The sequence below is a fragment of the Triturus cristatus genome, chromosome 10, assembly GCF_964204655.1.
Source record: "Triturus cristatus chromosome 10, aTriCri1.1, whole genome shotgun sequence".
Classification (NCBI taxonomy): Eukaryota; Metazoa; Chordata; class Amphibia; order Caudata; family Salamandridae; genus Triturus; species Triturus cristatus.
Window position 1 is genome coordinate 911,452,076 of NC_140593.1, and position 27,223 is coordinate 911,479,298.

Below are 27,223 nucleotides of genomic sequence, written 5' to 3' on the forward strand. Positions count from 1 at the left end.
AGTGTTCGTCTGTCACTTAACTCATAGAAAATATGAACAGTTCCAAAATATTGAAATCACGTTAGCAATCCATCATTACCATTTAAAAGTCTCCAAACATACTTAGTGTAGGTAAATAATTAACCTCAATACATTTTGAGGTATTACTTTGTTGAAGTGTGGACCATATAAGATAAGAATAAGGTTGTGGGTGAGGCTGCAACTAGTTTTCGGAGTAGTGTGAAATACCTCTGCATTAAGTGTTTGTGTTCAGAAGAAGGGAAGGGGACAGGCCACATTCATGGCTGTATATCATCCAGATGCATATTCACAGATCATTTTAAATATATTTAATAAATTCTTCTTCGTTTTTGGCTGATTGTTGGTTTGCGAGCTTGCAAGTAGTCCTAGTGGGTACTAGTGAGCTGGATTCTTCAAGTTAGTCAGTTTATCTTGCCATCTGGGGCTATTGTACTTGAATGAGGTGCAGGAGCCAAATTAATAGATATCCTTAAGAGAAGTCTTCTGTTACACAAAGCTTTTTAGTCACTCAGATGGTAAAGGGAATTGTTCCTAACGGGTGACAAGATGATTAGGAGTCAATTGGACCAACTGGGAAGGCTCTGGACTCAGATGATATTCATGGTGGCTGATTGAAGCGAACACTGTTAGTTTGTCATTGATTGTCAAACCAGTAAGCTTGGAGTGGTCATATGTCACAATATCTGTGACAGAGAAATCAACCTGGATAAATGATTATCATCATAAGTATACATTTACAGCTCTACTTAACTCGACAATATAATGCAAGTTAATATTGTGCAGTTTAGTAATTACAAGATATTGTGACACTCCAACCCTGGAAGCTTGATAGATTCACATGCTTTAATCATTCCCCCTTGTAGAGGTGGGAGTCTCACAGTAACATAGTAAAGCAGTATGAGACCACTTAACAGTGCCACTTTAGCAGTGTACTCACCTCATAAGAAGTCTGACACAGCCAAGGATTTGGAAATGCACTGAACTTTTGAGCACAGGTGTAAAGAGAACAAGCATAATATGGAAGGTGAGCCTCTGTACAGGGAGAAGGGAAGGCCGCATTCAAATCTAGGAGTCTATGAAAGATGACACTAGATGACTGTATTTATAAAAAAGTACATTTCTGATAGTGACGTCTAGCTGCAAATTCCTCGCCTTTGAATATTCCCCGGGTGTAGGATTGGATTTGGAAACCTTTCAGCAGCACCTCTATGCTCTGGTAGAGGGCGCCGTGTGGCTCAGCAGTGTTGCTTTTACACTCCGGTAATGACACGTGGGCCGATTTAGGCGCCACTCCCTTATGCCGACGTTAATTTCTTACTTTCTGCACCACAAGGAGTGGATCTGGAGCTACCGCGTGTCTCTTTGAGACCCTTACCTAGCTCGGAAAATTGTTTTACAGTTTGCAAGGGAAGTATCACCTCCCAAAACAGCAAGTTTCAAGCCCTGTAAGGACTGATGCAAACAAAGGTCTGTGACAGATCCTCACCAGAACTTCCTGTGGTTGAGCCATGACTCTAGGTTTGCAGTCACCCGAAGGCCATATGAGACCGCAAGGGGAACTACATCGCCTGTTACCGGAAGAGACTGCGATTAGACAGGTCCAACTTGAAAGTTAAGTCCTGGTCCTGTCTCAGAAGTCATCTGGTCTTCCTCTTGATTCAAATCTTTTGGTAATTCAAAGAAAAAACTAAAGAAATCTAAGCAAAACTCTGCCCCTTTCTGCCACTCACACTCTCCTGAGAAGGTTCTGTGGACACAACCAGTTTCCAGGGTCGCCCACCAATCCTAAGCAGATCCAAGAGTTTGTGCAGTCATGTTAAGACTCTTCGGATTCTTACAGTCTCCCTCTGGCGCGTTTGTGGGCCCCATGGAGCTGAGAGGTTTCTACTGCCAGAAGGTTCAACCTTTGCGCAAGCTGGGCCTTCCGAGCCCATAACAATGAATGAATGTTTTATTGTTGTTAATTAAAACCACAACAATTTATACATAGCAACATTAAAACAAATATCCATAAAAAACCTGCTTCATTTTTGTTCTCTAAAAGGGAAATCTATTGCTTATCATAACATTTGCACTTCTTGCTGTGTAATTTAAACAAAGCATTTGATTAAATTAGCTCATTTTTAAAACATAGTCTCAAGTGTTACTTCATACAACCAGGGCAGGGCATTTTGATATAACAGTTCCGCAAGAGTATATATCTCTGGCGTTGAGTGGTCTCCTTAGCATGGTTTCTAATGGTACATCATACAGCCATTTTGCCTGGCCACTAGTCTTAATTTGATCTTTCCTCGTGCTTACTTAGGAGTTTGATCAAGCGACAGTTGAGCTGTGGATCTTCCGGGTCAAGGCATTTTAATATTGCAGTTCCGCAGGAGCGGACACCTCTTGTATTGAATGACCCCCTCAACAATTTCTGACGATCCTCGCCTAACGCTGGGCAGATAAAGGCTAGGTGAATAAAATCCTCCGTTGGAGTTCCACAGAGACAACATGATTTTGGGCCTTAATTTTTCCAACTAGGCTGGTCTGCATTTGATGGCAATTAACCAAAACGTATTGCTATAAATTTAGCCAAAGATCTACCATGTTAGTGAGTTGTAGTGAGGATTGAAGATATACAGAGTAGGTGGACTGAGGATCACCTTGTAATGCGTTCCAAAGTGCATTATTGATTTTATTTTCTCGGTCCTGCCAAATTTTATACCAGGCTCTTATTGTGACATATCTTCTACGAAGCTGTTGCTGTTGTAATCCGAATTCTAATCGAACCTGCGCCGGCGAGGCATTATGCGGAAGTGAAAAAACATTTTTGTATGCTTGCGTTTGGAGCCTATCCAAAACCCCAGCATCTTTCCCACACTGGACTTCGCTTCCGTATGCAAGGGTAGGTAGAAGTTTTGCCTTCATAATGGATAGTAACGGGGTGAGGAAGGGACTTTTTAAACGTTTTGAGATAGAGCAGAATGCAAATGTAAGTCCATTTCCCTTTTTTTGTATAGCCTCATTTTGTATTTGGAAAGTTTATCGATTATCCAGATATATCCCTAGATATTTGTAGCTATTCACTACTTCAAGGTTCGAATTACCAAATTTAAATGACGTTAAGTTTTGGATGGCTCGACTTATAATCATAGACTTTGTTTTTGCGATGTTTATTTCCAACAAATTCTTCCTGGCGAAGTTCCTTAGCTCACCTATTGCTCTTTGAAGGCCGACCCTTGTATGGCTTGCCAGGACTATGTCGTCTGCAAATGCCAAATGAGTAATCCACAGAGTTCCCAAATGAGGAGGATGCAAATTGATTTTGTCAAGCCTTGGTGACAAATCCGTCATAAACAGATTAAACAAATGAGGCACTAGGACGCACCCTTGCTTGAGTTCCTCCTTTGTGTAGATTTTCCTTGAGAGTCTCGTCCCATCAGCTATTTTTACCTGCATCCATGTATCAGAGTATAATGCCATAATCGATTTTAATATTCTATCTGGAAGGCCCTACTGCTTTAGCTTGTTCCATAAAATACCTCTATTAACTCGATCGAAAGCAGCTCTAAAATCAACAAAGCATGAAAACAAGTTTTTGCTGTCGTAAGCTTTTTTCTGCCATCAGACCGAGTGATAGTATGTTCGTAATGGTGCCAGAGCCACGTCCAAAGCCAAACTGGTTAATGGGAATGATTTTATTACTATCGGACCAGCTAATTAGATCTGCCAAGATTAATGAGGCATAATACTTTGCTTCGGCATAGATTAGAGCTATTAAACGATAATTGGCTGGGTCAGTTCGCTCCCCTCCCTTGAATAATGGATTTATTATTGAGTCTCTCCAGCTGTCTAGCAGGCGACTTAAAGTGCTCACTTCATCGAACAGATGAGACAGCAGTGCAGCCCAAAATGTAGGATCTTGTTTATATATTGCCTGCGGTATACCATTTGGGCCAGGGGCGCAGTTAAGCCTGCCCTTGGCTATAACTTTTGCAATTTCATCCTGGACGGAATGCGTGAATAAAAAAATTGTACTTCCTGAATCTTTAGGGAGGTTGATTATGATATTTGGGTTATCCTCCTTTTTGATTATGCCTTCGACCTCCATTGTATGTGCTTGCGCAGTATGGACGGCTGACACAATAACAGTTCTCCACTCGAGACTCCACCTCCGGCAACACTGTCCATATCGGTTCTTGGTGCTTCGACACCGGCTCTGTCAATATTGGATCACGAGGTCCCAATTGTTTTTTGGGACATCAGCTCGACCTTGATGGAAGTTGCTCCAGGCCACCATTGAGGTTCCATTTGCTCCACTTGGTATGCCTCCACAACCGGCACGAATTCAGATAAAGATTACGATGTGGATAAGGAGATTTGCCATAGTGAATTGAAATGTGTGGGGACTTATCTGGAAGGAAGTTTTCTCATTCACCAGTTTGGCTGTCAGATTAGTTGATGCGTGCTGAGGCACTATTTTCACACCCTTTGAGATTCGTAGACTCGAGTCTTCCCAGATGTACCTAATGGTCTCCGACCGGTGCTTACCCAGGCCGTACAGAGCGGTCACAGTGCACTTAATAATTATTTGTGGCTTGGACAGCACCGATTCTATCAGGTGGGCCATTGGCACTAATGTCTCGATTCGCTGCCTCGCTCAGCTGCTTCAATCATTTTTTTGGGCGGTGTCGGTCATCCCTCATGGACATGCCATTCTATGGCACATGTCTCTGTGGGACAAGGTGGACTCTGCTTTTGAGTGGTTCAAGAAGAGCAGAGCAACGGAATGCCACCTGTGTTTATCTGTGCCACCTTGCTCGCTGCATCAGCCCTACCCTTCTTTTTGTGGTTTAGGCAGAGATACCCCATGCTGTCAGACACTCCAGCCCCACCATGTTGCCCTGCATTTTCACGGTCATGGGAGTCGTGCCCACCGCCCCGCAGTCAAGGTCAATGGGCTGCCCAGTCCAGTGCTCCATATGCCATTTACTTTTAAGATTGATGTGCAATCCTGTTTAAACCATCATTACCATTTGTGTTTTCATTTCCCCTTTAGCGCACCCTTAGTCTACCTGGTAGGAAGCATGTTATGACAATTCTTGCTGGGATGGCTCGCCATAGCATCAGACAGGTGTATCCTGAAATCCTGCAAATTGTGAAGAAGGGCTTTGCTCTTCCTTTTCTTTCTGCACCTTCCACCGTTCACCCAGTGACTGACGGAGGACCATCTTTTCTTTTTGTGGCAGGAAGTTCAAGGTTTTTTGGTCAAATGGGCTATTGAGAGGGTGTCTGCACCAGAAGTAGGACAGGGTTGTTATTCCCGCTACTTTCTGGTGCGGAAGAATGACAGACCTTAGCTTTATTTGAGACCTGTGACCTCTCATCGCCTTCCTCCAGAAGGAAAAAATCAAAATGCTCACACTGGCCCAGGTCTTGTCTGACTTGGATCCTAGAGACTGGATGGTGGCGTTGGAACATCAGGATGCCGATATTCATGTACCTGTCCTGCAGGCCCATTGGCGGTACGTGTAGTTTGTGGCGGGACAGGAGCATTTTCAGTTTGTTGTACTTCCCTTTGGTCTCACCAGTGCCCCTTGGTTGTTTACAAAGGTGATGGAGATGGTAGCAGTACTTCTTTGGAGGTCAGGGGTGCTAGCCTTCCCCTACCTCAATAACTGACTGTTGAAGACTGGCTCTCCTCAGACAGTTATCAACCACCTCCAGACTACAGTGAACCTCCTGTCTTCTTTGGGGTTCACTTTCAATGTGCCGTATTCACGCCCAACTCCTTATCAGACACTTCCCTTCATCTAAGCCATTCTGAACATGGTTCGGGTTTGTGCCTTTCCCCCAGAAAAGATTACAGGACATTCAGGCTATGATTCCGATCATTCACCCTCAGTCCTGGATTTCAGTGAGGTAGACTGAGGCTGCTGGAATTGATGGCCACACAGAACCGTTTTGATATATTGCCCTCTCTGGAGGACATCAACTGACTCGAAGCAGCATACAAATATGCAATTCCAAATAAGGATGACGGGCTGCACAACATAATCACAAAATCAATACCCCTGGTATTATTGACCCCCCCTCCCTCTTTGATGGCACTAATTTAATCAATGATATAGGCATGCCAGCTCACAGTCTGAACCCACTGACATGCCCAGAACAACATCCTACTATAGCATCTGATAACATAAGTAATGAGTGTAGTAAACAGGGCTGTGGAAGGATACCAACATTTGAAGTATTATGCTGGAATGTGGCGGGATTATCTGATAAACTCATCTTTTATGGCTAGACTTCATAGAAGCTTTTGACTTATTATGCCTGCAAGAAACTTGGGCAGAGGCTACTCTGCACATTAATAGTTATACAACTTTCCACACCCCGGCGATATTAACATCTCACGGGAGGAATAATGATGGTTTATGCACATATGTCTCTCATTGAGTGAATGTTAAAAAGATAAAACTTGTGATTTCAGATACTTTCTATCAGGTACTGATGCTGCGCATTGATATCCATTGTACCGCCCTCCTGAACTTTTATAATAAGATAACTAAAGATCAGGTTGGGGCGGTTTTGAGAAATCTTCAGAGGGATTTGTATACTATGCAGAACAAAATGAATAAGGATATGTGTGTAATTGGGGGGGGGGGGGGGGGGATTTCAACTCTGCCTTGTGTCCTCATGCTACTGGTGGTATATGTGGTCTTAATGCCTGACGGCGGAAATTCCTCAGCCCACTTTCTTCACTCTATACTTAAACAATTTATATACCATCACGTTTTCCTCTGACCTGGTTTTTGCCAATGAACTATGTTCCCCCATAGTCCCCTTCACTTGCACTTTCAATTGCAGAGGGGTGTGTTCTATTATTGATTTATGTTTTGGTCTCTAACAGGCACTCTAGTAGCCTACCTAATTTCGTTAACCACCCTGTTGCATTTAGTGACCATTTTCCCATAAGCATTACCCTTGACCTTCAATGCAATGTGTTAAATACAAAAGGTCAATCTGAGCATCTTGTCAAGGATATTGCGTTAAAAAAAAAACAACGGATACTCAATCCGTTGGTCTAAGATGGATCCTACAGAGCATACTAAGACACTTCTTAACAACTGTAAATCAGACTTTGCAGTTTGTCTTGATGCGACTGCTACGAACGCTGATATTTTTGCAATAACCTCCGAGATCAAGAGGAATTTAACTGTAGAAAATGTAAAACCCCATATTAAAAAGTCAGGATGGTTTGACACTAATTGTTCTAAAGACCATATGGCTTTAAAAAATGCATTACATAAATCAGTTAGAAATCAGCCGGAAATTAAGGCGGCCAGAATGGCATATTGACGTGTCCTCAAAGAACGAAAGGATGCTCAAAAAGTAGAATCATGGCGGGCTTTACAAGAAGCTTCCGAACTCGGAGATAATACACGTTTTTGGAAAACTGTGAACGCGGCTTTTTTTATTATCTAAAGATCAACCAACAATTGAGATAACTATCGGTGAGGATCAATGGGTGGATCATTTTTCTAACTTGTAGAAAGATAATGCAGGGGTGACATTACCGGCAATTTCCAGACAAGTTTCGGGGACAGAACTGCCAAAATGTTTTTCAAATTAATATTGACATCACTGTGCACAAAGTTATCCACGCAATAAAGGCAAGTGTGGGAGGTAAAGCCCCAGGCCCAGATGGTGTGCCAGTGGATCTATACAAATCCAATCTCTCACTCTGGGGTCCACTATTAACACAGGTCATGAGCGCCTGTTGTAAGCAAGGTTTTATCCCGTCCTGGTCAGAATCGATCAACAATCCCGTATGTTATCGACCGATTTCCCTTTTAAATTCTTTTGTAAAAGTGGCCTTATGTCTAATTTGGATCTCTATGTAAATATCACCAAAACATACATAATGAAATGTGGAACTTGTAGTGTTAAATGTCAGACATCCACATCGATAATAAGAAGGTTGAATTAATCAACAGATTCTCATATTTGGGGGAAAAGGGCTCTTGGTCACATGCCATTTAAGCCAGGAAATTGTTATTTGCAAAAGCAACGGTAGCACTGGTGAACTTTGCTAGAAAATTAGGTAAACGACCGATTGTGGAACTAATAAAGATTTATAAAGCAAAGCGTGTCTCAACTGCCATGTACGGAGACGGCATTTGGGGCTACGCTGACCCACAACCCTTACAGGTAATAGAGAATGTATTCTTAAGATATTTATTAGTGGTTCCAAACAGTACTGCTACTTACATCTGTCATGCGGAGCTTGGATTGCCATATACATCTGATTTAATGAAGATTCAACCAATTCTGCTATGGCACAAGTTATGGTCATCTACTTTTACTGTTTTTAACCGGGACGTGCTAAACCATTGTTTTAAACTCCAAAGAGTGCTCCAAATCCCCTGGATCAAATACGTTAAGAATTTTATGGCTGATCTTGGGCACCCTGAATATTTTGATGACCCAGTTACCATTTGAACAATCTCAAGGAAATCATTAAAGATCGATTGTTTAGAGCTTTTGGAGACCATTAGATTCTCCACTGAAATAATTAAACCCACAGTTACAGAAAATCAATTGCTATTACTTCAACATGGTGTGCAACCATATCTTGCGACTGTAAAAGGGGATATGATAAGATGCTGCTGACCTGTTTACACTTAGGCAACCTACATAGACTAACATTCTTTCTAATCACGAATGATTGTTCAAAGTTTCTATCTCCGTGCCCATGTGATGATTTATCTACTGTGAGAAAGTGGCTCTGTATATACTGTTCCTTAATAGGTACAGGGTGTACAGAGTCCACAGTCCCCCAGGGTTTGACAGAGGTTAAAGTTAGATATAACCTTACTCTCTAAAGTGGTAGCATGGTCGAGCAGTAAGGCAGTTTTAGAGGACAGTGTAAAGCATTTGTTGTACACACTCAGTCAGCAAATGGTCTCACACACTCAATAACTGAACTATAGGCCAATGGTTTTTATATAAAAAATATATGAAACGACACTTGGATTTAAAATGTACTTTCTCAGCTTGAGATGTTTCATATAAATACTTTTGCAATATGCAATAGACTTTTGTAAACAGTTACAAGTGGTTGCAGTAGGCAACTCTATTTTTAAACACAATGCATTGAGCTCAATGGTAAATTCTAGTTATTTGCAACAGATTACTTTTTAGATTACTTTTGGAATTCCAGGACTGCATCCTAGATTCAGTCCTGGGTCAGTACTTAGAATCAAGTGATGAAAGTCGACTTAATTACTGTAATGATTTTTAAACAATATTTAGCTATTTTAAAAGTTGACACTTAGAAAATATTTCAAAGAAAATAGTCAATGATTCCCTATGGAAGAAAATTCAGGTTGCAGGTACAGTATGTTCTCGTTACTTTTGTAATCCAGAACTGGGTGCCTAGACTCAGTACTGGGACCTTTATCCAAAACAGGGAAGTAATTACGTTTTCAGATATTATACGATTTTTGAAGAATATTTAAAGATTGCAGAAATCGACACTTAGAAGAAATTTCACAGAAAAACAGTCAATGGTTTCCTATGGAAGAAAATTGGGTTAAGGGTAAGTACAGTTGTAAGTATTTTTCAGAGTCAGTGCTGGGCACCAAGATCCAGCACTGGGAGCTCACCTAAGAGCAGGTGAGTAATTTCGTTTTCGTTACTCGGCTGATTTTTGGTGAATATTTTAAGATTTGAAAAGTCCACACTTAGAAGAGATTTCAGGAAAAAGCCAGTCAATGTTACCCTATGAGGAAAATAGAGTTAGCGGTTTAAGGGTAAGTACTCGACTGGCAGAGTTGAGGTTCTGGGCATAGACTCAGGGGTCCCCCAGGGTCAGGTAGGTACAGTTGGTTCACCCTCAGCGGCTCTAGGGCGGTCGGGTGCAGAGAGAGTTAGGCCCAATGTTATCCTATGAGGGATAGGGGGGCCTTGGTTGGTGGCTGCTGACTGGCAAGCCACGCGGCTGTGGGAGCTGGGCTCCTGGTCACTTACTCAGGGCAAGTGAGGAAGTAGGTAGGTGTAGAGTTTTCACTGCCAGGGCCACACGGGCGGCTGGGTGCAGAGTGCTTTTGAGCCTTCGGGCGCTCAATTGATTTCAATGGGAAATCTCCGGTTTAGAAAAAGACTGCAAGCTCGGGGACGAGGATGCTTCAGGTGCCACCACCACTTCGAGAGGTAAGTTGGGTAGTTGGAGGATAGGTAGGTACCCCGGGATTGGGCATGGGGGGCCGCGGGGCGCCAGGTGCAGGGGTGCCTTTTGGTGTCGGGAAATCTTATCCTCTGTTGATCGCGGTTGGGGGGGGGGGGGGGGGGGGCACCTTGTTCTGAGCCTGCAGGCTTCTTCAGGAGTGTTGAGGGCGATCCTTGGGTGCCGGACTCGGGGTCACAGTCGCCGTGGGGTTGTCCTCGTGGTCTTTGTTCACTCCGGCACAGGCCAGGCTTGGCTGGTGCAGAGTGTGCTGGGCTCGCGGTTCCGGGCTGCTGCCAGGGATTAGAAGTAGATTTTGAGTAGAGCCTCTACTCATGGGAGTCCCAGGGGTTTAGAGTAAAAAGGTAGGCAGATCCTCCGGGGTTGGTGAGGTTGCTGGCCTCAAGAAATGCCGGGTTGTAGCAGGAGCAGGTTCGAGGGTCGACAGGCCGGTAGGGCTGGGGCCAAAGCAGTTGGTGTCTTCCTCTTCTTAGCAGCTGCAGGGCAGGTCTTCTTTTTTCTAGCTCTTCTTCGGATCTTGGAATCTGGAATCTGGGGAAGGAAGGTTCAGGGTGCCCCTAAATACTAGATTTAGGGGCGTTACAGGTAGGTGAAGGGCAGGGACCAATGGGTCCCTGTCCTGGGGTGGGTACACCCCCTATCCTGCCTCTCTCCTGTGGGAGGGGGCCGAAGCCTAGTCGTGATAGGGTAGGGCTCCCCATCTTCAAGATGGCGAGAGCCCGGTGATGTGCTTCACCTCGCCTCTCCCACCTGATGGGTGGGGTTGGCAGGCTGGCACATCCCCTGTCCTTATTTGGGGTTTCCGGCCAAAGCTTCCCACCAGAGTGGGGGGTTGCAGGGGCCTGGGGAAGCTCACAGAGGCGGCATGCCTTTGAAACTTCCCCCTGCCCATCCTTGGGGAGGAGATTTAGCACCTCGCCCAGGATGTGCATTGTTGCAGGCCCAGGAGAGCAGGGGCTCTCCTACCCAGGGGTCCAGCAACATGTCTGCTGGGTGGCAGCCAAGGCAGCCTCAGAGCAGACGTGGATTGTAGGTTAGGTTTAAGGGGGCACCTCTAAGATGCCCTCTGGGGTGCTGGGTACATTAAATCCCACACTGGCATCAGTGTGGGTTTAATGTGCTGAGAAGTTTGATACCAAACTTCTCAGTCTTTAGTGTTGCCATTATGGTGCTGTGGAGCTCGTGTTTGACGAGCTCTCAGCACCATGTACTCTTAAATGGCAGCACTGCACTTACAGTGCTCAGGAATGGACCTGGGCACTGTAGGGGCACAGGGCTCCTGCTCCTGTGCCCACACCATTGGCATAAGGCACCCAGCTAGAGGAGTGACTGATGTATGCCATGGCAGTGTAGGTGATGGGCATGGCACAGAGGGATGTGTGCCATGTCGACTTTGTTTTTGTCTTGCACCCAAACACTCAGCCTGCAAAGGCAGTGTGTGTGTGTGTAAGGGTACAGGGCCTCTAAGGATGGCACAAGGAGTGCTGCAGCCCTTGAGGCCTTCCCTGGTCACAAGGCCCTGGGTACCTAGGATACCATTTACCAGGGGCTGACATGTGGCCAGGGTTTGCCAATTTGGGTTTGGTTTGTTTTAGGCAAGGAACATAGGCCATGGGCACCTGATTGGCAGGAGTCCAGGGCTCTCTCAGTCAAAGTACATTCAGCAATTCAGCAAAAAGTGGGGGCATACCATGCAAGAAAGATGGCACTTTCTCACATCTACACAATCCACATGTTTACACTTTAAGAAAAAGATGGATAGTACCAATCTTAAGGGTGTTAGGACTGAGACAGTGCTGCCCAACTTTCCTTATGCTACAACTTTTAGAACATGAGGTGTTTACTAACCACTTAATTAAATACTTAAAGGCTGTGATCAGAAGTAGGAAAACAATGTGATTAATGGGACTGTTTTTTCTTTTATAAGTTTTTAAAGATAATCTTTAAAATATTTTTTAACTTCAAGCTAAGCTGACTTATAGATTTATTGAGACAAAGTATTTGTAAGATGTCATTATAGTTTTTATATAAAGTGCTTTTATAATTTAATCTTTTAAATCAAATGAAGCTTATTTTTATTGATTGATGGCCTCCTGCATCCTTCTGGCTGAGCACACCAGGTGACATACGCAGGGGTCTGCAGTGGGTTCTTAAGTCTCAGTGGGCCCAACATCCACGGAACCTCTCCTTTACGCATTCAGATTTTGGAGAATATTGCAATAGTTCTGCAGTGGTGGTTACAGGACTTCGATTGGGTCAGTGGCAGATTCCTCTCCTTTTCCCAGCTAGAGGTGGTAGAGGTGATCGATATCACTTATGGGTTGGGATGGCCATCTGGGAGAGGTGGAGGTCAGAGGCCTCTGGTGTGTGGTGGAGTCCCAGCCCCATATCAACCTTCTGTAGCTGAAGGCCATCCACTTGGCATTGAACGCCTTGCTTCCATTTATCAAGGGGAGGCTGGTACAGGTGCATGGACAACACCACTGCTATACAATACTGCACAGAGTAGAGCTTGGTGGGTTCACGGACCCAGTCCCAGGAAGCCAGCGCGTCTGGAAATAGCTGAACCACCAAAGGATTTTCTTGGTGGTGAACCACCTGGCAGGATTATTGAATGCCAGAACGAATGAGCGTAGCCTGCTGTTGGCTCCTAGCGGATCCTGAGTAGAAGTTGCACCTAGAGGTGGTGTAAGGTCTCTTACATTACTGGAGAGAACCTGGGCCCATTGTGTCCGCCACCTCAGAGAACACTCCATGTCGACACTTCTGCACATTGACGTCTCCAAGGTGTCTTTTGCTCGGAGAAGTGTTGCACGTAGAGTGGAACTCCAGACTCCTGTACACCTTTCCGCCGATACTACTCCTGTCCCAAGTTCTCAAGAAGATAAGGCCGACCGGGCCTAAGTCATCCTAGTGGCGCTAGATTGGGCACTTACAGTATGGTATCCATAACTCCTGGACATGAGTATCCGTCCTCCGATTTGACTACCCCTTTGGCAGGATCTGCGGTGGCAGTAGCAGGGCAGAGATCTGCACCTGAGTCTTCACAGTCTCCACCTTCATGCTTGGAGATTGAGTGGTGACAGCTGTACACCTTCAACCTTCCTCAGGAGGTGGTTGATGTTCTCTTGGCAGCCAGACGTTCCTCAACAAAAACTATATACTCCAGTCGTAGGGACATATTTGTGGCTTGGTGTGGTATACAGCAGATTGACAACCCCCCCTCCCACCAAAGCAAAGCTTTTTAACTTCTTGTTGTTTTTTTGTCCCTAGTCTCATAAGTCTTTGCTCAGTTAAAGGGTGTTTTTGTATCTTTCAGCATTTTTATGGTTGCCAGATCAGCCCTCATTGTGTAAGTCTCCAGTTATTCACTTTTTGAAAGGTTTACTTTTGGTTTCTTTCCTCTCCCTTTGTCATGCCACAGGAGGAACTTAACTTGGTCCTCAGGTATCAGATGTGCACATTGTTTGAGCTGCTTAACATCTGTCTCTTGCTGCTTCTGACCCTCAAAAAAGTGATCCTTGTCCTTATAACAGTAACGCGGTATGTGATTGAGTTTTGGGCTCTCTGTGCCAACTTGCCAAACACCAACCACCTTCTTCCCAGACAAGTTGCTTTTGCAGATAAAGGTCGCTTCCTTGCCTAAAGTTGTGAGATCATTCTGTCTCGGACAAAGCATCACCTTGTTGGCTTTCTGTGATCCGCTTCACCCCTCTAAGGAGGAGGAGAGGCTTCACAGTTTGGACCTCAAGAGAGCTGTAAGCTTTTATATTGAGATTGTACCAAAGAACACCCAAGTGGGCGAACAGGTATTTGTGGGGTTCTCTTGAATGAAAAAAAGGTAAAACTGCGTAGAAGAGAACCATCTCCCACTGGATCATGCTTTGCATTAAGATCTGCTACGCGTCGTCTCAAAAGCAGCGTCCGAAGGACTGTCTACTCATTCTACCAGGACCAAAGTTGCTACCACTGCATTGGCATGTGGAGATATGGTGCTGGACCGTTGAGAGGTGGCTACGTGAGCGTCACTTCATACTTTCAGCAAGCTCTGATGTCTGGACGGTCAGGCTTACCATGAGGGGCACTTTGCCTATTCTGTCCTGCTTGACGTTCTGGTTTGAGTCCATTCGCAGAGCCTCCTCCAAATAGGTACTGTTTTTAAGTTCTTCAGAACGTGAGGAATCTGCGGTAAGAAGCCTCTATCAAAAAAAACAAATTACTTACTTTTGATAACTGTCTTTCTTGAAGAGACTTATCAACAATGAGTTCCTCTTGTGAACCACATGCGTATTAACCCATCAATTGACTCACTTCTTTGACGAGAAAAACGCATGTATCAATTTACCACTCATCCATCCATGCAATGAGACCTGTTCAATACAAAAATATGTCCTTTATATCTCCTTGATATATACAATTTCACAATGCAGTAGTATCACACAAATAGTCTAAAATTTCATCCAAATGGATACTCTAAAACATATTTCATAATGTAAAAAATCAATATATCACTGTAAATCCCAACCCTCTCTATTAATGTTTATATTAACATCCTTTAGGGTCTGTTCTATATCTGTATATTCACACAATTTCCTCAGATAAAAACATTCTGTTGCGTATTATTCTGTAACCAGATGTATCAAATAGTATCACAATATGTACATATGTAAAACATTATTGCATAAATTCAAAAGTTTGATATCACAGGTTGTCAACGCAGCGTTTCGGTGGTGTGCAGCTGGTTTACCCCACCTTCTTCAGGGCAATGTATTAAAAGCAATTAATTGGGGGCGTGGTCTTGCTGGCTATGCGGTAGGACGCGCGCTCGGAGTGCTCCGGCGGGCCGCTGATAAAGCTATTTCTGCGGAGCTGGGGGCCCACCAATACCGACCCTGGGGGTGTTCTGGCCGCGGACGTCGAGGGGCACCCTTGGCGACGCAGAGGACCCTGCGGGAGCGGCGACAGCAGTGGTGAGACTGCAGCGACCTGGCCGGTGATCGGAGTGCCCGCAATTTTGCGGAGTCTGGAGCGGAGGTTCCGTGGGATGCGATGTCAGCTGCATCTGATCGCTCCGGGACCTCCTGCTGATCCGAGACTTGAGAAGTGTCGGCGAAGCAGCGGGGACACCTTTGTTGGTCTGGAGGGCTAGCCAAGCCGGCTCGGAGCGGGTGAACAGTCGAAAATCTGAGCTGGCACGCTGCGGACTAGGCTCGGACGGGTGGCTATATGGGAGTCCTGCCGCCTGCCAGTCTTCCCGTTGACCTCCTACTGACTATCTCTATGATGTGACACCAGGCAGTATAGATGTTGTTAACTCGCTCCCTGTGACCTTGCCCGTGCTGTTTGTAAAACCTTGGGCCCCTCTCGCCCTGCTGGTGGGCCACAAGAGGGGCGGACACACCACACACATAACGCCAATCCTGAGACAAGGTGACGGACCTTGCGCGCCCTTGGGCCCCCCCGGGTGCTTCTTGCGAGATGCGGCTGGGGCGTTGTACTGCGTCTGGGGGGCCCGACCGCACTTTACAGTGGGGCCGACGTGATCTGTGAGGGAGTGCTACAGGGTAGACGGGGGACGCTGGACATGTGCACGGATGGGAGCTGTGGACTTGTTGCGACAGCCTGAGTGTTGGGATCTTGTACTCTGAACTGCCTGGTTCGCCTGGGCCTGCGGTGAGGCCTGTTGCCTCTGGGGGGCCCTGTAGTGGGGGGTGGTGGTGCTCCCATTGGGACCCATGATTTGCAGGCACTGCGGGTGGTCTCCTCATACCCTCCGGGATTAGAAGCTGATTGACTGACTACAGCCTAAAAATGACACGCACGAACAGAGGCAAAGACGCTCCAGGGCCGACAACCAAGGACAATTAGGTGGCGGCGATGTGGGGGCAAGGTGGGCTCGTCCGCACCTGCTGAGGGGGCCCCGCAGGCTGGAGGGGACTCACCGCCGGTGACACAGGCTTTTATGGTTTCTTTCATGTCTGAATTGAAGCCCGAGATTGGCTCCCTGCGGACCGAAGTGCACTCCTGTGTTCGGGAACTCCGGAGAGAAGTCACGGATTTGGGCGAGCGTGTAGATGGGCTGGAGAAGATGGTTGATGTCCGTACAGAAGACCAGGCGCAGCTTTGGCAGCGCTTAGCCGTCCTGGAAGACCAGCACATAGAATTACAACTAAAGCAGGAAGATTTGGAAAATCTAACCTGCTGGAATAATCTCTGCATTCGGGGGGTTCCTCCTGGAGCGGAAGGGAAGGACATTATGACCTATGTGGCGCGGCTACTACACGAGGTGTGGGGAGATGATGATGCCTCCCCGTCTGCTTTGGATCGCGCTCATCGCGTCTCCGGGCCCGCGGGCAGGTCAGGCCTCCTTCTGGATATTTTATCCAGGGTCCACTTTTTTACTGAAAAGAAGCTATACTTTGGTCAGCACGAGCCAAGCCAGATCTTACATACGAGGGGCACAAAATCCAGATTTTCCAGGACCTGGCACCCACTAACCTGCGCCGCTGCCATGACTTTAAACCCGTGACGGACAAATTGCGGAGCATGAACATCCCCTATCAGTGGGGCCACCCATTTGCTCTTATTTTTACGTGGGAGTCCAAGCGCAGGGTGATTCGATCCTACAGTGATGCGGCTCAACTGCTCCGACTTAATTCCTCGGGGCCTGCCAGCCCCACTCGCCCTTCGCCTTCTACACGGGTGCCTGCCAAGCCGACCTGGTCGACTGTGCACCGGCACAAACGCTCACCGCCCTTCACTAAACAAGCGTCCTTGCAGGCCAAACAGGAAATTATAGAGCACATACGGTCCTTGGAAGGGGACAAACCAGAGTCCGGCCCGGATTCTCCACCTCCCTGATCAATGGCTCATGTATCCCCCAGCTCCTTTTTCACAATGTAGCTGGTGCCGGAGCACTCTGCCTGAAAGACCTAGAGAGCAGCGGACGACACACCCCCCTCTGTTCCTGAGAGAGTGACGTCTCTGGGCTTATCCGAACCTTAGGGTGTAGGCCAGCCCGCGACTGGAACAGGACAATGTGGCCCGGTTGGCCGGAGTTGGTTGCACATCTTTATAATCTCTGTTTTCCTACTTGTCTGCGCTTTCTCTCTCCCTCTTTCTTGCTCACTAGGTATGGCGGACGGGTGACCCCAAGGCTGCGATGCGCGCTTATTGCCAGGGACTGCACACTCCTGTATCTCCTTTACGTCTCCCTGATACCCTTGATGAGGTGGCATAATAGACTCACTCGGGATCCGTTCTATCCATGGCTCTTCCCGGTCCCTTAAAGGAACTAACCCTTAATGTCAAGGGGCTGAACTCTCCCAATAAGCGGCAAGAGGTGTGCCGTTACATCCGTTAACATAACCCAGACATTATTTTTTTGCAAGAGTCCCACCTACTGCATGTCGATACCCACCGCATGGCGCACCCAAGCTACCCCCTCCAATTTTGGGCCACAGCAACTACTAAAACGGCTGGAGTGGCTATTTTATGCAGATCTGGTATCAGGCAGGGGGACCTCAAAGTCTTTCACAGTTCAGATGGACGCTTCATCAGGGCAGGGGTGAGGGTGGGGAGACACTTACTTACATTGTGCAATGTGTACGCACCGAACCAGATGCAGGACTCCTATCTCCACACACTTTTACAGGAACATGTGCCATGTGGTGTGAGAAAGTGGCTCTGTATATACTGTTCCTTAATAGGTATAGGGTGTACAGAGTCCACAGACCCCAAGGGTTTAACAGAGGTTAAAGTTAGATATAACCTTACTTTCCAAAGTGGTAGCCTGGTCGAGCAGTAAGGCAGTATCAGAGGACAGTGTAAAGCATTTGTTGTACACACTCAGTCAGCAAATAGTTCCACACACTCAATAACTGAACTCTAGGCCAATGGTTTGTATATAAAAAATATATGCTTGTTTGATTTTAGATCCAACACTTGGAATTAAAATATACTTTCTCGACAGGAGATGTTTCATAAAAATACTTTTGTATATGCAATTGACTTTTTAGTAAACAGTTAAAATTACTTGCAGTAGGCAACTCTATTTCTAAACACAATACATTGAGCTCAATGATAAATTCAGATTATATGCAACAGATTACTTTGTAGATTACTTTTGTAATTCCAGGCTTGGATCCTAGATCCAGTCCTGGGTCAGTTCTCAGAATCAGCTGTTGAAAGTCGACTTTGGTACTGTAATGATTTTTAACTAATATTTAGCTATTTCAAAAGTGAGCACTTAGAAAATATTTCAGAGCAAACAATCAATGATTCCCTATGGAAGGAAATGTAGGTTACAGGTACAGTAGGTTATCATTACTTTTGTAAACCAGTACTGGGTGTCTAGACTCAGTACTGGGACATTTATCCAAAACAGGTAAGTAATTACGTTTTCAGATGTTATACGACTTTTGAGGAATATTTAGAAATTGCAGAAATCAACACTTAGAAGAAATTTCATAGAAAAGCAGTCAATGGTTTCCTATGGAAGAAAAATGAGTTAAAGGTAAGTATAGTTGTGGGTACTTTTCAGATTCAGTGCTGGGCACCAAGATCCAGCACTGGGAGCTCACCTAAGAGCAGGTGAGTAAATTCGTTTTTGGTACTCGGCTGATTTTTGGTGAATATTTTGAGTTTTGAAAAGCTCACACTTAGAAAAATTTCCAAGAAAAAGCCAGTCAATGTTACCCTATGACGAAAATGAAGTTAGCGGTTTAAGGGTAAGTACTCGACTGGCAGAGTTGAAGTTCTGGGCATAGATTCCGGGGGTCTCCCAGTGTCAGGTAGGTATAGTCAGTTCACCCGCAGCGGTTTCAGGACGGCCGGGTGCAGAGATAGTTAGGCCCAATGTTATCCTATGAGGGATAGGTGGGCCTGGGTTGGTGGCTGCTGTCGGGCAAGCCACGCGGCTGTGGGAGCTGGGCTCCTGGTCACTTACTCAGGGCAAGTGGGGAAGTGGGTTAGAGTAGAGTTTTCACTGCCAGGGCCACTCGGGCGGCTGGCTGCAGGGTGCTTTTGAGCTGTCGGGCGCTCAATTGGTTTCTATGGGAAATCTCCGGTTTGGAAAAAGACTGCAGGCTCGGGGACGAGGACTCTTCGGGTGCCACCACCACTTCGAGGGGTAAGTTGGATAGTTGGAGGATAGGTAGGTACCCCGGGATTGGGCACAGAGGGCTGTGGGGCGCCGGGTGCAGGGGTGCCTTTTGATGTCGGAAATCTTACCCTCTTGTTGATCGCGGTTGGGGTGGCACTCTGTTCTGAGGCTGCAAGCTTCTTCAGGATAGTCGAGGGGGGTCCTTGGGTGCCGGACTCGGGGTCACAGTCGCCGTGGGGTCGTCCTCGTGGGTTTAGTTCACTCCGGCACCGGCCAGGCTTGGCGGGTGCAGAGTGGGCTGGGATCGCGGTTCCGGGCTGCTGCCAGGGGTGAAAGGTAGGTTCTGAGTAGAGCCTCTACTCATGGGAGTCCCAGGGGATTAGAGTTCAAAGGCAGCCAGGTCCTCCGGGGTTTCTGAGGTTGCTGGCCACAAGAGATGCCGGGTTTGGAGCAGGAGCAAGTCCGAGGTCGACAGGCCGGTAGGGCTGGGGACAAAGCAGTTGGTGTCTCCCTCTCCTTTGCAGCTGCAGGGCAGGTCTTCTTTTCTTCTCGCTCTTCTTGTAGTTTCGGAATCTGGAATCTGGGGAAGGAAGGTTCAGGGTGCCCCTAAATACTAGATTTAGGGGCGTTACAGGTAGGTGAAGGTCGGGGACCAATGGGTCCTTGTCCTGGGGTGGGTACACCCCCTATCCTGCCCCTCTCCTGTGGGAGGGGGGCAGTAGCCTAATCCTGATAGGGTAGGGCCTCCCATCTTCAAGATGGTGAGAGCCCGGAGATGTGCTTCACCTCGCCTCCCCCACCTGAGGGGTGGGGTTGGCAGGCTGGCACATCCCCTGTCCTTGTATGGGGTTTCCGGCCAAGCTTCCCTCCAGAGTGGGGGATTGCAGTGGCCTGGGGAAACTCCTAGAGGCGGCAGGCCTTTGAAGCTTCCCTTTGCTCATCCTGGGGGAGGAGATCTATCACCTCACCCAGGATGTGCATTGTTGCAGGCCCGGGAGAGCAGGGGCTCTCCCACCCAGGGGTCCATCAACGTGTCTGCTGTGTGGCAGCCTGGGCAGCCTCCGAACAGACGTGGATTGTAGGTTAGCTATAGCAGGGCATCTCTAAGATGCCCTCTGGGGTGCTTGGTACATTAAATCTCACACTGACATCAGTGTGGGTTTAATGTGCTGAGAAGTTTGATACCAAACTTCCCAGTCTTTAGTGTTGCCATTATGGTGCTGTGGAGCTTGTGTTTGACGAGCTCTCAGCACCATGTACTCTTAAATGGCAGCACTGCACTTACAGTGCCCGGGAATGGACCTGGGTACTGTAGGGGCACAGGGCTCCTGCTCCTGTGCCCACACCATGGGCATAAGGCACCCAGCTAGAGGAGTGACTGATGTATGCCATGGCAGTGTAGGTGATGGGCATGGCACACAGAGATGTGTGCCATGTCGACTCTTTTTGTCCTGCACCCAGACACTCAGCCTGCAAAGGCAGTGTGTGTGTGTGTAAGGGTACAGGGCCCCTAAGGGTGGCACAATGAGTGCTGCAGCCCTTAGGGGCCTTCCCTGGTCACAAGGCCCTGGGTACCTAGGGTACCATTTACTAGGGGCTGACATGTGGCCAGGGTTTGCCAATTTGGAGTTTGTGTGTTTAAGGAAGGCCCTGGGCACCTGATTGGCAGGAGTCCAGGGTACACTCAGTCAAATTACATTCAGCAATTTAGCAAAAAGTGGGGGCATACCATGCAAGAAAGAGGGCACTTTCTCACATGTGGCGATTCCTCTCTAATTTTGGGGGGAGACTTTAACCTGGTGTGGGATCCTGCGATGGACCGTAGTGAAGCTTCCTCCAACGGGACGGGGGACATGTCCTCTGCACTCCGGAAACAGATAACAGACCTTGGCCTGCTAGACGTATGGCGATATTACTCTCCGGAGGTGCGGGATTACTCGTACTACTCCCACATTCACCGTTTGTACTCGCATATTGATTATCTTTTTATTTCGCACCACATCATGAGGGACATGTTGGGGGCGTCTATGTCTGATATATTGCTATATGACCATGCCCACGTGGAGCTTCTCTTATAGCATTCGGCTGCATGCTGTGCCCGCCTTCCGCGGTGGCGCTTGCCGCTGCATGTCTTTCGCGATCCGACTGATGTGGAGAGCATACGGACCGCTATTGACTCTTATTTCGTGACCAATGCCCTCCCTGAGACCCCCTTTTCTGTGGTGTGGGATGCCTTTAAGGCTACAATCCACGGCCACATCACTTCTTTGTCGCGGGAAGCCCGCCGTCTAGAAGATAGCCTTTCCAAGGACATTAAGACGCAGGAGAAGCAAGATCGGGGCCACTCCTCGCTCGCGGGTAGGCGGAGGCTTGCTAACCTTCAGGGCCAGCTCCGCGCCCTGCGCACCAATAAAGCCGAGCGATCCCTGCTAGCCTTAAAACAAAGATATTTTGAGGGGGGACAAGGTGGGCAGATTGTTGGTGAAGCGCTTGAGGACACGCACAACGAAGTCTCATATAGCAAATATTCGAGCATCGGATGGAGACTGGGCCATCACGGAACGAGCTAAATGTGAGGCCTTTAGGGCCTATTACGCTGCCCTTTATGCGGCAGAGCCGCCTTCCCCAGACCATATTGATGATATTTTGAACCAATGTCCCTGGACTCCAATTCACCCAAATCATGCCAAACAATTGGAAGATCCCTTACAGTAGAGGAATTGATGGCAGCGCTGAAAGATCTCCCTCTTGGGAAGACACCAGGACAAGATGGCCTGCAACTGGTATTCTACTGTATGTTCCTACCACAACTCCAGCCGCATTTCTTGCGACTCCTTCTCGGACACAGATGGGCCGACGCCCTCCATGGGTATGGCTGAAATAGCTCTTATACCCAAGCCGGGAAAAGATCCCACGATGTGTGCCTCGTATCATCCCATCGCTTTGCTGAATACGGACCTCAAAATCTACACCAAAATGCTCGCCAGACGCTTGGACCCCCACATGCCTGGCCTTGTGGAGCCGGATCAAGTTGGCTTCATTCGCCATAGGCAGGGAGTGGACAATGTGCGTAGAATCGCACACCTGGTGGGGAAAGCACAGCACTGGAATATACCAGCCTGCCTTCTCTCGCTTGACGCGGAGAAGGCGTTTGATCGGGTAGACTGGGGTTTTCTTCACACGGTGCTGCAAAAGATCGGACTGGGCCGGAACATGATATCCATGATCATGGCCCCATATCTATCCCCGCAAGCTCTGGTTCGGGTTAATGGACAACTCACAGATCCTTTCTGCATACACAGGTGCCCCTTGTCACCCCTGTTTGCCCTGGTGGTAGAGCTCTTAGCAGAAATGATCAGACAGAATACGGACATACATGGCATTTCTCTTGGAGGCAGGCAGAACAAGGTGGCGCTCTTCGCGGATGATCTTATTCTCACCCTCTTGCGTCCACACACCTCCCTTGCGGCACTTCACAATGTGCTTCAGTCCTTTGATCAGGCTTCTGGCCTTAAAATTAACCACAGCAAATCGTGGGCTTTGAATCTTACAATCCAGAAGGAGGAGATAGCAGTATTGAAAACGCTTGCCCCTTATCAATGGACCACGGAATCCATCAGGTACTTTGGACTTCAATTGACTCCCTCCTTGGGCTCATGGACCCAGGTCAATTGGCGAGAATTCAAGAGAACCGTCCTGGAGGATCAACGGGGCTGGAAATCCCTAACTCTCTCCTGGTTGGGCAGGCTTAACGCTGTGAAAATGTCGATACTCCCGAAAATCTTATATTTATTTCAATGTCTTCCCACCCCTATCCCGCAACACCAAATACAGGGTCTGCAGCGGGACCTCACTCGCTTTATCTGGGGCGGACGTAGGCCGCGATTCTCTCAGAAGACCCTCCTGTCGCCGCGAGACAGAGGGGGATTTTCGCGCCCTAATCTTTTGGATTATTATTGGGCATCGCATCTCCGCTTTGTCTCGTAGTGGATAGCTGTTGAAAGTGAAAAGATCTGGTTCCATATGGACAGGACGGTAACTTGACGCTCCATCTGGGACCTTGCGAGGCACCATCATACGGCTCGCTCACGCAGTGCCTATATTGCAGTACCTACTAAAACAGTTCTGGATATATGGGACAAAGTAGCAGTGCGTAAGGGGTTAACAACCTTCCCCTCCCCTGATACCCCTATCGCTGGTAACCCACTATTCCCTCCGGCCCTCCATTCGCACACGTTCGCCAACTGGCTACAGGGGGGATGCAGAGTGATCGGAGACCTGTATAGGGGGGGAATGCTTAAGAAATTTGCATAGTGCAGGGAGGACTTTTGTCTTCCGCTGAGCGCGAGACTACAATCTGCCCAGTTGCGACATTGGGTTTCCTCACCTGAGATACAACAGGCCGCTGTTCGACCATTCACCCTCTTTGAGCGACTGGTCCGATCCTTCGATGAATCGAAAGGCCTTATTTCTCGGACGTACCAGATCTTACAGCACTCTCCAATACTAAATGCACATTTGTATCCGCGTCAATGGCAATCAGCGTCAACCACGGAAATCACACCGTCACAGTGGATTCGCCTTTGGCGAAATATACCTGGGGTCTATCGCAGCATCCTGCAAAGGGAGAATGCCTATAAAATTATGACACAATGGTATTATATGCCTATCCGATTGCACAAAATGTTCCCTGCCGTGTCCCCTTTGTGCTCGAGCTGTTTGAATGCTTCTGGGTATTTCATTCACATTTGGTGCGCTTGTCCGCTCTTGACCCTGCTCTGGAAGGAAGTCCTTAGTTATATTAAGGCGGTATTGGGCTTCCCCCTGCCTGAGTCTGCAACCACGATCCTTTTGGGCCTTAAAACAACCAACTTAAAGGCACTTACCCGCAGCGACTGGACTATAGCACTACATATGCTGGAGGCAGCTAAAAAACTTATAGCACTCTACTGGAAAAAAACGGAACCTCCTCCAATCACTGTATGGTTCACGCGCTTATGACATGTCATAACTATGGCACTTTTTACAGCGCGACTGCAATCTCGCGACACCCGCTCCACTGCTGTTTGACGACCCTTAGTCCAATATCTCTGCAAAATACAGCATGCGCGTTATCTACCTTCCAAGCTTAGAGCGTTACGAATGTTTGAAGATGCCATACTTCCGTCGGACCCCAATAGACTTCTTGCGTAACTTTACCAGCCCTGGAGGACGTCCCCTGCGACAGGCCACAAAATATGCGCTCTCAACACCATGCACTTCTGTGTGTGTATACCCGCCTGCCTGCCTAGTTGCTTTTATTGTTGCCTACTTTACTCTTTTTTCTTCTTTACCTCTCTTCTGATATTTTTCTACTCCTTCATCACTATCCACTTTAGATGGGTCTCAGGCCCCGTGTTTTCTCTGTTCTTGTTGTTGTACTAAAAAGGTCCTAAGACTTTGCGCACCACCCTAATATTGCTATATATACAATGTCACACAGCCGGCCCACCAAGGGTTGTAGGCGAAATGCTGTGTTTTCAATTGTCTCTTCATGACTGCAGATTCTTGGGGAGTCTTGGGTGAAACGCGGCCGGTCCTAAATAGGTTGTAGGCTTAACGCTGTGTCTTTTGGACCTCTGTCCTACTTTGTTCGTAGAAAATAAAAACCGACCTTTAAAAAAAAAAAAAAATTATAATTTTAAAAAAAATATAACGATAGAAACATATTTAAAAAATACGGGCCAAGGAAGAGCAGTCATAATTGTATCAACAGGCTCAATGCATACACTACCTATTACTTCTTTTTCACCATTCTTATTATTAACATTTATTAACTCACCATCTTGTAGAGAGACTATCTACCCATGAATTTCTGCCTGTGCAGTGATTGACCACTGTCCATTAGTAAGATCCCAAGTCTACAAATCTGCACTCTGTTCTGTTCCAAACCAATTTGCTTTTGGGGCTCTGCTCCTAGGGGTGCGACAGTCTTGAGAGTAATTGACATCAGTGTGCGGGAGTTGCACCTATATAGCCCGCACGTCATTTCCAGAGCAGAACGGCATTGGTGTGGAGCTGCACTTGGCCACATTCTGGCACTCAGAGGTACTGTTGAAAAGTTTTCGGATCCTGTCTGATACCTGGGAAATATTCAAAAGGTGAGCAGTCGGTGGCGAAATAGTCTCTACCAGAAAGAGTGTTACTAAAGATAAGCAACATTTTCTTTCTTCCCCTTGTTTTTTCCATAGATTGACATGCTAAAATCCAGAGTAGCAAGTAGTAGTATGCTCTAGTGCTTGTCGTGTTAACTGCAGGCTGGTTGGGATATGTATGGGTGCTTTGGACCAATTTTTGATGGACTCTGTTGAGTGCACGAGTTTTGTAAGTGTGTTTTGCAGTGATGCAGAAGCTGAGGAAATGAGGGCATGGACTGAGGGTGGATGTGAAGTCTTCAATATTTTTGGAAATTAGGCTTATTCGTACTTTGGGGTATGGGTCTAAACAAGGATGTGAAGGGTAGTGGGTATGCTGCTTGATAGAAGCGGAGTAATTTGTTTGATGGCACTGAGGTTGAGAAACACATTCAGCATTATTCGCATATGATTTGATGTCTGAGGTGCATGACAATTTTAGGTAAAACTGAAGATAATGAATACATAATACTTTTGGTTGTAACGTAGGACCCTAACTGGGGACCCATTAAGGTTTAAAACATGACCAATCATATTAAGGCCTGTGGGACCACATAGGTTACAGAGAAAGGAAGAGGGAAGTACAAGCAGAAATTTTGGACTTTTGCTGCATGAACACTGAAAAATCATAACTGCATGTAAGTAACTGGTTTATTTTCCTTGTGTAAGTTTCCGTTTCAGTCTGAGGCAGTAAAAGAGAAACGGTGCTTATTTCCCTTTCGTTTTCAAGTCTTGCGGTTCACTAAAGTGTTTTGTACTCTATTCTGTTAAAGACTATAGAGATGTTCACTACACCTAGTAGACAAGGCTCCCTCACTATACTGAATTTGAAGCACTATTTACGCATTGAAGTATTTGAGTACTTTGAGCCTAACATTTGTGCTACACTGGGGTTTAAACTTGTGCTGATCGTTTGTTTTCAAAAGGATAAGGAGTTTTTATGTTAGCTTGAAAGGCAGAGCAAATTGAAGAGCAATATCGTCGATGCAGAATGTTCAAAACGATTTAATAGCAAGGTTTTGTTATTGCCCATCAAGCTGTACATTTTACTGTTAGAAGTAGCATGCATGTGATCTCATGATCCGAAGAAATCTTTAGGGGTAGATGTCAGTCGAATGTTTTTTACTTTAACTACACATTCTCCCCGACTCTAATCCTTCTCCTAGGTTGACAGTGAATTGGAAGCCCTGCTGGAAAATGGAGAGGGACTTTCTGACAAAAACCAAGTCCTTCTCTTATCCCGGTTGATGGTCCGCATAGAGACTTTGGAACAAAAGCTGACTTGCCTCAAATTGATACGGGTGAGGTTTTAAAGGTGTACTATTTTAAAATGTCCTGCTTTCTTTAATGCTTTCAAAGTTTGCAATCTCTTTAGTACTTCTCCCCACTCAATCAGATCCCCAATTCGTCAGTGCCTGTGTCCATATCCTAGATCAACCAGGAAATAAATACCTACACTTTAATTTCGTCTGCGGTTAGGACTTCATATCTTCCTGGATACATATAAATGACTAATTAACATAATGGTCATGTTGCTCTAGTGAGTATAACAGTCACTGTGTCCTCAATATCTGGTGGACATGAATGATTAAGTTGCTAAAAATTCTACTTTATTTGAAATATGTTCAGGTATTTCATGATTGGGTAATGTTGTTCCATTCTTACTACTAAAGGTAATTAAAGTGCTCTAAAATA

The 27,223-nt window shown here is 46.7% G+C and overlaps 1 protein-coding gene across 3 annotated transcripts in view; it reads left to right on the forward strand.

The window, feature by feature from the left end:
• Nucleotides 1–27,223, forward strand: part of SETD2 (SET domain containing 2, histone lysine methyltransferase) — a 1,034,666-nt gene that overhangs the window by 449,941 nt on the left and 557,502 nt on the right. For all 3 annotated transcript variants that reach the window (XM_085628742.1, XM_085628741.1, XM_085628740.1), the window contains one exon: nucleotides 26,695–26,829. In XM_085628742.1, the coding sequence (XP_085484868.1) occupies nucleotides 26,695–26,829 (135 nt within the window). The remainder of the gene's footprint in view (nucleotides 1–26,694; nucleotides 26,830–27,223) is intronic.